This window comes from Entamoeba dispar, genomic scaffold, assembly GCF_000209125.1.
Source record: "Entamoeba dispar SAW760 scf_1105229462071 genomic scaffold, whole genome shotgun sequence".
Taxonomy (NCBI): Eukaryota; Evosea; order Mastigamoebida; family Endamoebidae; genus Entamoeba; species Entamoeba dispar.
The window spans coordinates 71869-81990 of record NW_001855009.1 but is presented as its reverse complement, the minus strand read 5'-3'; the positions used below and the strand labels follow the sequence as shown (position 1 = coordinate 81990).

Genomic DNA, 10122 nt, shown 5'->3' with positions numbered 1-10122 from the left:
ATTAGTATTTAATGGAACTAAATTCATGTGAGAAATTTCTATTGAGTGAATACTCATACAGAACAGTCTAATAGGAGAACAATTAAAGTTTGAAGATTCTTGAACAATATGTTTCAAATTAGGTAATTGAAGTGAAGCATGGTTTTGTGGTGCTGGTTTAGGATTTAAATAATGGTTGAGATTGAAAAAGATTGATTGATGAGTCCATGTCTCTTTTTCATTAAAACAAGGATACCCAATAGTAACTTCTTGATAATTAATATTATTTTTGATTAAAGTCCATTGTTCAGTATCCATAAGATATCTAATGATATATGTTTGTTTAAAATATGCAGTTCTTGAAATAACAAGAATATCGCAAAATTCATTATTCTTTGTCCATGGAAGATCAATATAAGAAATAACTGAATGAGAATCAAAGAATATTTGGAAATGATCAAATATATTAGTTATATTATATTGTTTAAATAAATTATAAATAAGAACTTCATTAATAATATTATCTTTAAAAGAATCTGGCATTAAGTTATTAAACATAGAGCTCATTAGTTCTGAATCAAATTTATAAGTTACTGCTAACATAGGATCACTCGTTATTAAAGAATTAAAAAATGAACATATCTTACTACATAGTCTTAATGATGCTATTAAAATATTAGATGGTAAATTTGGATAACATTTTGAGAAAAAGAGAGCATATACTGATAATACTGGATGAATATTTTCGCATGTCTTATAATTTAATTCAACAAAATTTGATAAAACTTGAAAAATTTCTTGGAACGGTACTTGAGGGGATGAAAGACATGGAATAATTTGGTTGAGAGTTCTTAGTAATTCGATAATGTTATGATATTTCTTTGCATTGAATAAACACTCAAACCAATACATCCCGTTTAGAATCATTTCTTGAATAAATTCTTGTAAAACAAAATCTGGTGAATTATCATCAATTGTTATTATTTCAAAATTACGAGTAACATAATCAAGGAAGAATCTATTAAGACTTAATAATAATGAGTCTAATACATCAGGATCTTTTGAAGTTTTTAAGATACTAAATAATACAGACCTTGTTTTTTCTATGAAGTTATGATATGAAAATTGAACGGATGAACGCCTTGGGATTGTAGTAATCATAATAGTTTCCCATTGTTGTGAGAAAGAAAGTTGAATTAATTGTAATAGTGATAATATATCTAATAATTGGTCTTTTGAAGTTGAGGTTGAATTACAATATCGTTCCATTGTTACCATCAAATTTGGATATAATACTTCAATACCAGGTAATCTTTTTTTAAATAAACTAGGAAGTTGTTTTAAAATAAAAGATAATACAATACTATTTTGTGTATCAATTCCAAAAGAGATGACATGATAAATTTTGATTAAATAAGATTGGTCAATAGTGTTATTAAAAGCAAATGTATTTATTATAAGAAATAATGTTTTTAGAGAGAATAAAATTGCCCCAAAATAAACGTGGTGTGATAAATATATTACAGGAAAGCTAATAGTATCAAAATATATAGATAATATAATATTTCCATCAGGGGGTTGTTGAATGTTTTTATTATTTGTATACGAAATCATCTGAACAATTAAATTATAAAAACCTTCTTCAACTAATTCAAGGACATCTGGGTTAGTAATGTTAGCAACATTTCCACAAAAATCTATTTATTATAAATAATTATTTATTTAAATTTGAATAACATTTAACTAACAAACGAATAAAATGAAGCCACATTTTAAGTAATGAAGTTGATGAAGTCATCAATGTAAAATCATATTCTTCATTTTTTAATGATAATATTCCATTATCTAATTTTGTTATATATAATGTATCAAGATATTTACTTTGAATATACTGAGCAATTTTAACCCATTCTAAAGCAATTGTATTAATTGTAATCCATTGTGGATGTAATTTAGAAATTAACTTAACCAAACCCCAATCTTCGTTAGAATGTTCAACCCACATCTCATAAAAAAATCGAATTAATACACCAGCTACTGGTGAAATAAAAACTAATTCTTCATTAGACCATTCAGATCCACAAACATCTTGTACACACCCAATAATTAATCTAAACATTCGAGTAACTTCATCAACCTGTTTTTCTAATGATTTGCTAAGTATTCTTAATATACCAATAACTTTTTTACATAACTCACAATACTTTGGAAATACATTAAAATTTTGTGGTGTAGTTTCTCTTTTACATAAAACTAAAGTTAATTGTTCACATACAACACGTTTAAACTCTTTAAATTTTTGAGCTATAGGTTGGGGAGTGTATTGTTTTAGAATAAACCATGACTCATATATTCTAACACATTGGTCAATTGTTTCAAAAGACTCAACTGGAAGTCTCAAACCAGCACCAATTATTTCCATCATCCTATCTGATTATTATCAGTCTTTTATTCTACTTAATAAAAATAACAAACCATTTACAGTGCTCTTCAGTGTTCAAACTTGCTTGAAATTGATTTAAATTATTTACAATTGACCCTGAGACTTGATGAATAATTGATATTTGAATCTCTTTTGTAAGAACAGAAACTATGTTGGTATGAGGATCAAGGTTAAGAAGTCCTAGTGTTTGAACAGTAGGTGAAAACATTGATTTTATGATTTATCTTTTTTTCTTTCATAGTTTTTATTTTTCGTTTCAAATTTTCATAACCAAATCTTTATTACTCCTCAAAAATATTTCTAGTACTGAATCTCATAATTCTTCCCTTTCTTTTATTTTTATATCCTTTTAAAAATAAATAAAATTTGCAATATATAACAAAAAATAGTTAAATTCGGACTGCAACGATTTGATTTCCAACTGACATACAAATGAGATCAGAATTAGTTCCACACCATGAGATATCATTGACTGGTGATAATGCTTCATATTGGATTGCAACTGGATCATTTAATGTTTCTATAGGATACAAATCCCAAATTAATGCTTTTCTATCTGTTGACGCACTACAAATATGAGTGCTACTATGTGGACTCCAACAAATAGCATTAACATTACTTTGATGCAAAGCAAGTTCAGTGTATGGAACAGCTGGTTTTCTTGCATCAATGACAATAACCTTATTTGAATCAGAAGAGAATGTAGCAATGAAATTAGGATCAAAATGATTCCAAGCTAATCTTAACAAAGGAACAAGACCTTGAGACTCATACAAAATAGTTGAATGTTCTAATGAACGTAAATCAAACATTCTCAATGAACCATCTCCTCCAACTGTTCCAAATAAATCAGGATTAGATGCAAATGAAATGTCATAAACTTCTTTATCATGTGCAATTAATTTTTTTATTGGTTGATGAGTTTCAACTGACCATACAGTAACTGTAGTATCTAAAGAACAAGTTCCTAATCTATCTTTATTGACAGTGTTCCAATCTAATGAAGTACATGGTGATAATGAATCATTTGAAGCACCTAATACAGCAACATTTACCATTTTATTTCCTTGAATCTCAAATAATTGTGGTTTTAATCCTCCAACAACAAGAAGATCTTTAGCACCTGTAGAAGTATCTGGAGAAAATTGTACTTTAGTAGGAGGATATTCAATTTCAGTTTCACATATTTTGAGCATTTGATTTGATTGTTCGTTTAATTGAATTACCTATATAATCAGAGACATTTATTAAACGTAATGACTTATTAAAATAATAACAAACTTCACAACTATTTTTGATTTGACTCATAAATGATGTAGTTGCAATTCTTAATGGTTTATCTTTTCTATTACTCCATGAAACTGAGTATAATGGATTATTTGAAACATAATTAAACACTACATTACGTATCATTTTTACTCTTATTCAATTTATTTTTTTTAGTTTTCACTTTTTTTTTTAATTTTTTAATAATTTCTTTTTGTTTTTTACTATAACAAAAATTAATAAAAAAAAATTCTTTAAATAATAACATTATTAATAACATATTTTAAAAATAACACAAAATATAAAGTAATGTTATAAATCTTTAAAAAGTAAAAAAGTTTTTAGTGAAAAATAAATTCAAGATGAATGGAGTTACTGGCACAGCTACAGTTCAAGAATATTATGAAGCATGGTATTCATTTAATACAAGAAATGTATTAGAAGTGATACGATTTGAAATTAATGGAACAACATTTGAATTAGAAAAAAGTTTACTTAATAATAGAAGGAGTATAATGAGTGCAATAGGATTTCTAGCAGAGAAAAAGAAAGAAAGTATTGAACGAGGAGAAATAATTAAAATTCCAGGAAATAAAAAAGAAGAAAGACAATGGAAAATATATTTTGATTATTTAAAAGGAGAATCAACATATGATATTGAATTAACAAGTCGTAAAGCTGTTGAAAGAATGGTAATATTAATGTATTTTGGAGTTGCTATTCCAGATATATTAGTATATTTAGGAGTTACAAGAGAAACATTATCAGAAATAATGGGAAAATTTTTAAGTGTAATGGATAGAAGAATGACTGATTGTTTAAAAAAGATTGACGGAGAAAAGAAATTAGTAGAATATATTAAACGAGGAGCATTACATATTTCATATTATGATTTAAATGTATATAATTCAAATGAAGATAATATAAAAGATATTTGTCAATATTATGGAATTAATGAACAAGTAGAAGAAATGGTAAAAAGAAAAAAACAAGAAAATGAAGAAAAAATACATGAATTAAATAAAAATGAAACTATGAGTAAAATTTATGGATCATTAAGAGTAAGAAAAGAAAATATTCAACCAAAAATTGATATTCAAAAAATTAATAAAATGAGAGAATTATTAGCTAAAAAAAATATTAAAATTAGTAAAATACAAATTGATCCAATAGAAGATATTAAAGCATTAAAAATTTGTCAAAAAAGAATTAGTACAGTTGTTGTTATGGAAAAATATCAAATTAAAAAACTAAGAGATAGAAAAAAAGATTTTATAGAATTTGTTGATACTGAAAGAAATTTAGTTAATAATATGAAAAAACTTAATGAATTATATAGAAAACCAATGATAGAAGCAGCTAAAAATGGTCAAATTAATGAAAAAGATATTAAACGAATATTTACTACATTAGAAAAATGTATTATTAATTCTGATAAATTTGAAAAAGCATTAAGACCATTAGTTAATTCATTTAAATATGATACTTGTATTGGTAATGAAATTTTTAAAAATGCTATATTAGTTACTCCATATTTACCATTTACTACTGATTATAATATTGCAGATAAAGTATGGAAAAATATTAGAGAACTTCCTATTATTCAAGAAATTATTTCTAAAGCAAATAAAGTTCAAGGAGATAGTCCTGCTGATTTTCCAACATTACTTATTCAACCTGTACAAAGAACAATGAGATATCCATTATTATTAGAAACAATAAAAAAACATACTCCTCCATTACATCCAGATTATGAACAAATTATTAATGCAGAACAAATATTTAAATTCTTTAGTATGACTATTAATCAAAGAGCAAAAATGAGAGATGGATTAATGGATTTAGCTGATCTTTTTAATAATGATGATTTAATAAAAGATGGTAGATATTTAGTTAATCAATCAGAAATTGAAATTAGTAGAGAAAAATATATGGCATTTTTAATGAATGATCAAATTGCATATGTTAAAGAAAAAATATATTCTCAAGCAAAAATAATAAAAACAAAATCTAAAGTTAAACCTTCTATTATTTCAATTAATAAAGATATGTCAATTGATCATAGTTCATATTGTATCTACTTCAAAGAAGATATTTTCAGATTTGAAAATAAACAAATATGTTCTCAATGGGTAGATGAAATTCAAGGAATTATTGAAGATAAATTTTATGATTTACTTAATGATGAAGCTTGGTATAGTCAATATCTTAAAAAATAATTTTTTTATTCATTATTATTCATTCAGTTTATAATGATTTAGATAAAGAATAAAAATATTAATAATAACAATAAGAAAGTAAAGTGAAATAAAAAGAATAAACATTAATTTCTTATTGTTATTTAATTTGAAAATACTCTTTTAAACTTGTAAAACAACACAAAATAACAGAGTGACCTAGTTAATTTATCTCATCTCAATCTTCTGGCTTCTCTTTCGGCTTCGAGAAGTGTAAGGATATCACCTACTCTAATTGGTCCTTTTACATTTCTAAGGATTTGTCTGTTTTCTCCAATAATATCACATCTTACTTGTAATACACCTCCTCTTGATCCAGTACGACCAAGAATTTCAGTAACTTGAGCATAGATAACTGGAGTTTCAGTAACTTGTGTGGACATTCTCCTTTAGAACTAGGTTTAGTTCAATAGTTACTAGATCTTTCTTTAGGTTTCTAATTTAGTATTTTATTATATTATTAACTATTTTTATATTAATTTTTTGGATTTTTTAAATAACACAAAATGTTTATCAAAACCAAAATAAAAAAAACAAAAATAAAAGAATGGAAGAAGCTAACACAAAACGAAATATAAATAATGATATTTTACAATATGGTGATATGTTTAAAGATGCTATACCACTAACTACATCAGAAGTATTAGAAGAAGTATCTACAAAAGGAACAGGAAAATAGTTCGTTTCTTTTTATTTCATCCTTAAAAATATATTTAATTCTTAATACTTTAGTGCACGTGAAACAGAAGAATATTGTAAACAATTTAAAGATAATGGAAACCCAAAAGAACTTATTGAAAAATTAAAAAGTATGTCTCATTTATCATTACTTGAAATAGTTTCTTTATGTAATTTTAAACCAACATCTATTGATCAAGCAAAAATGTTGATAAAGTCATTAGACAATTATCCTGATTCTGATTTAAAAAATGTTATTGATATATTAGATAATGATAGTAAAGGAATAGATGAAGATGATTTAGACTAACTCTTTTTTTTCTTATATAAATTTAACAATTTTTTATTTATTTCTAATAAAAACTTTCAAATTAAGAATTGTATTTAAAGCAAAATTTCTTTTTTTATTAATTTCATTATTTTCAATGGTACATACTTTCTACAAATTTTAAAATATTAATAGTATTTAGAATATTTTTTACTTCGTTTGTTTTTATATTATTATTGTTGTGTTATTCTTTTCATTTTTAATTATTGGTTTATAAACCAAAGTCTTAATTACTTTAAAACAATACAAAATTTTTGAGTTAAATATATTATTTATTGATTATTTCTATTAAAAATTTTTTAATAATTTCACTAAGTTATTTTTAAATGATTTATTGGTATCTAAAACAGTTATTCTTGACTGTCAACACCAGATTTTTTTGTTTTTAGCTTAAAAAAAAAAGAAAGCTGAGAGAAAACTCTTGAGTCATTTAATTAAACAACATCCTCATCACGGTCGTCTTGTTCTGTTTTTACTACTTCATTTTCTGTAAAGAACTGACGGTGGAGTGAATGGAATGGAACAGCACTCATACAAATGTGACAAAATCCATTTTTAACTAATAAATCAGCAACAGTCATCATTTGAAGATAAACTGTACTGATTTCAACATCATTTGTTTCATCCCAATCACTAATTAAGACAACAAAAGCAGGATAAACATCATCAAAACCACGTAGAGCAGAAGAAACTTCTGAAACAACATCTTCTGGTTTATTGAAGATAACTCTTAATGATTTAGGGGCTAAAGTATGATAAGTAGATTCTGGTCTCATGTCAACATATAATGAAGAGGTATTATACATAGTAAATTGTAAATCACTTTGATCTAATAATGGTACAACTACCATTGAACTTTCATCAATTGCTTGATTTGCTAAAGTAGCGTAAGGAATAGATCTTGAAGGGTGTGAAGGAGAAATATGATTTTCAGTATAACTTATTGGAGAAGTTGAAATTAAATTGTTAAATTGAGAAGTACATTGTTCAATAACATCTGCTTGATCAAATTCAACTTTGTTAAAATGAAGGATAAGGTCAAATGGATCATTATATTCAAGGATCATTGGTTCACAAGATAAAATATATGCTAATAAGAAGAACATAAATTTAGCAAATTTAGGGGATTGAAGAACCCAATCCCATAACTGATAAATACTTGACAATTTCATTGATAAAGACAATAAAGGGAGGAACCACCTAATTGCAGTTGAATTTTCTATAACTCTAGAACTCATTGTTGGGGCAACCTTAGGGCCATGGAATGAAAGTAATTGACATAAACGAATGAAGTAAATTCTAAAATTTTCTGGAGAATACTGCCTTACAAAATCTGCTTCAAATCTATGTAAACATTCACTACATATTGCCTCATTAAAAGACAAAGAAAGGAAAACAGCACAAACACTATGAATACCTTGACAATACTCTTCTCCAGAACGTAAAAAGGAAAATAATACTCTCTTTAATTGACTACGAGTAACTTCATTAGCAATAATTGGAACAGTACTAAATGCTCTATTAACATCTTCTACAATAACTCTTGTATCTTCATCAATATCGTTTGAACTAATAATTAAAGGAACACTTTTTGATCGTTCGTTGTATCTTTTATAAGCCAAATTAACATCAATACCAAGGAATAACATCCAAACAGGTAGTCTTAAAAATTCAGGAACAAATGATTGTGCAACTCGTTCAACTTTATGAACAATAGTTCCAACTAAATTAGGATTCTCTGCTGCATATCGAGCTAAGAATCTAAAATAAGCATGATATAATCTATGATATCTAACTACATCTGTGACTGGACATGTACTAAATTGTTGAGTAAGTATATTAACAAAAAATGGAAGTTTTTCTGATGAAGAAGTATTTTCTATTTGATTTCCTTCTGATTTTACATAACCATCAAGTTCTTTATCAATGATAATTGAAGGGTTAATAATATCTTCAACAGAAATAGAATAGATTGTGAAATCGTTTTGAACTTCTTCTGCAGAAACATCTCTTTCAATAGAAACAAAACGTTCAAGATTGAAAATAGGATATTTAGCCATTTCTCCATATACTTTTCCCATAATTTCAATATACTTCTTTGGAATATCAGTATTTAATAATTTTAAATAACACATCTCATGTAATACTTCTCTTCTTGTCATAAAACATTTAGGTGCGTTATAACTAAAATTTAATAGCTCAAGAAGTTCTTTGTCTTGAGGTTGGATAATTGGCCTTCTTTTATTAAAAAGTTTATTTTCTAATAATGTAGATATTAGTGGTCTTATTGTTGGTATTGGACAAACACAAGATGTAAGAAATGGACTTAAATGAGTTTCTTTACAAAAATACAATTTATTTAATTCATCAACTCTATGTGTAAACTCTTCACAATTATGTTGTTGACAATTTATACATTCTTTGCAATGACTAGAAAGTTCAAACAATGCCATAACCCATGAAATATATTGTTTTTTTGATGGAATAAATTTCATATGAATAATAATATATAACATTCCCAAAGAATATATGTCACTTTCAACTGAACAAGAATGGTTTCTATTTAGTAATACTTCAGGTGCAATTGTTGGAAATTTAAATGCACAGGTAAAATATTTATTTGATTGAGACAAATGGTATAATGCATAATTACCTAATTTACCAATATTTGTCTTTGTATAATATATATTTGATGTATTGAGGTATCCAACAATAATGTCATGTTGATGAAGATAGTCATATGCTTCAATAATGTCTTGTAATAATCTAATACCTTTCTTTTCATCTAAAGTTGTTAAAATTTCAGGAAGTGTTTTTTCATATGTTTCACATAATAAATAAGTTTCATCTACTAATAAATATCTTAATTTTTTTTACTGAACTTTACTTAACTTACAAACTATGTTTTGCAGGAATAATATCAAGATAGTGTGATATACAATAATGAGAGAGTAGTCTTAATTTTTCAAATCTACCAACACAATTATATTGAGGGTATGTTGTTTCTTTTTGTTTTTTTGGTCTACAAGTGATTAATTGCAAACCAATAGTTGTCCCATCATTTAAAATGTCTTGATAAGAACAAGGGATATACTCTTTATATTCTTGCATGCTTGTTTTTAACTTTTCTTTTCGAGATGTTTTTTGAGTAAAAAAGATTAACAAAAACGAATAAATAAAAATAACAAATT

At 25.6% G+C, this 10122-nt stretch overlaps 5 protein-coding genes across 5 annotated transcripts in view, besides 13 other annotated features; 2 read left to right on the top strand and 3 right to left on the bottom strand.

Annotated features, from left to right (window-relative positions):
• The window catches only part of EDI_070840 (uncharacterized protein), a gene marked incomplete at both ends in the record, with an annotated part of 4141 nt that extends 1511 nt beyond the window's left edge, over nt 1-2630 (bottom strand). The window contains 3 exons of the mRNA XM_001739248.1: nt 54-1676; nt 1732-2405; nt 2455-2630. Coding sequence (XP_001739300.1) covers nt 54-1676; nt 1732-2405; nt 2455-2630 — 2473 coding nt within the window. The remainder of the gene's footprint in view (nt 1-53; nt 1677-1731; nt 2406-2454) is intronic.
• Nucleotides 439-511: a sequence feature (AT_rich).
• Nucleotides 1678-1709: a sequence feature (AT_rich).
• Nucleotides 2631-2753: 123 nt separating the features above from the next.
• Nucleotides 2754-2790: a sequence feature (AT_rich).
• A 21-nt stretch (nt 2791-2811) lies between these two features.
• Nucleotides 2812-3835, bottom strand: EDI_070830 (WD repeat-containing protein, putative; the record flags this gene model as incomplete). The annotated part of the gene is made up of 2 exons (XM_001739247.1): nt 2812-3648; nt 3704-3835. The coding sequence occupies 2 exons, from the start codon at nt 3833-3835 to the stop codon at nt 2812-2814; spliced, it is 969 nt and encodes a 322-aa protein (XP_001739299.1).
• Nucleotides 3832-3910: a microsatellite.
• Nucleotides 3911-3919: 9 nt separating this feature from the next.
• Nucleotides 3920-4025: a sequence feature (AT_rich).
• Nucleotides 4026-4050: 25 nt separating this feature from the next.
• On the top strand, nt 4051-5907 carry EDI_070820 (Rho/RAC guanine nucleotide exchange factor, putative; the record flags this gene model as incomplete). The annotated part of the gene is made up of 1 exon (XM_001739246.1): nt 4051-5907. One exon carries the CDS (start codon nt 4051-4053, stop codon nt 5905-5907), a length of 1857 nt encoding a protein of 618 aa, XP_001739298.1.
• Nucleotides 4818-4845: a sequence feature (AT_rich).
• Nucleotides 5897-5975: a sequence feature (AT_rich).
• A 387-nt stretch (nt 5976-6362) lies between these two features.
• Nucleotides 6363-6425: a sequence feature (AT_rich).
• Nucleotides 6426-6441: 16 nt separating this feature from the next.
• Nucleotides 6442-6507: a microsatellite.
• EDI_070810 (uncharacterized protein) lies at nt 6473-6913 on the top strand (the record flags this gene model as incomplete). The annotated part of the gene is made up of 2 exons (XM_001739245.1): nt 6473-6603; nt 6658-6913. The coding sequence occupies 2 exons, from the start codon at nt 6473-6475 to the stop codon at nt 6911-6913; spliced, it is 387 nt and encodes a 128-aa protein (XP_001739297.1).
• A 3-nt stretch (nt 6914-6916) lies between these two features.
• Nucleotides 6917-7026: a sequence feature (AT_rich).
• A 20-nt stretch (nt 7027-7046) lies between these two features.
• Nucleotides 7047-7084: a sequence feature (AT_rich).
• A 106-nt stretch (nt 7085-7190) lies between these two features.
• Nucleotides 7191-7240: a sequence feature (AT_rich).
• A 125-nt stretch (nt 7241-7365) lies between these two features.
• EDI_070800 (uncharacterized protein) lies at nt 7366-10042 on the bottom strand (the record flags this gene model as incomplete). The annotated part of the gene is made up of 2 exons (XM_001739244.1): nt 7366-9779; nt 9832-10042. The coding sequence occupies 2 exons, from the start codon at nt 10040-10042 to the stop codon at nt 7366-7368; spliced, it is 2625 nt and encodes an 874-aa protein (XP_001739296.1).
• Nucleotides 10043-10101: 59 nt separating this feature from the next.
• Nucleotides 10102-10122: part of a sequence feature (AT_rich) that runs on past the window's edge.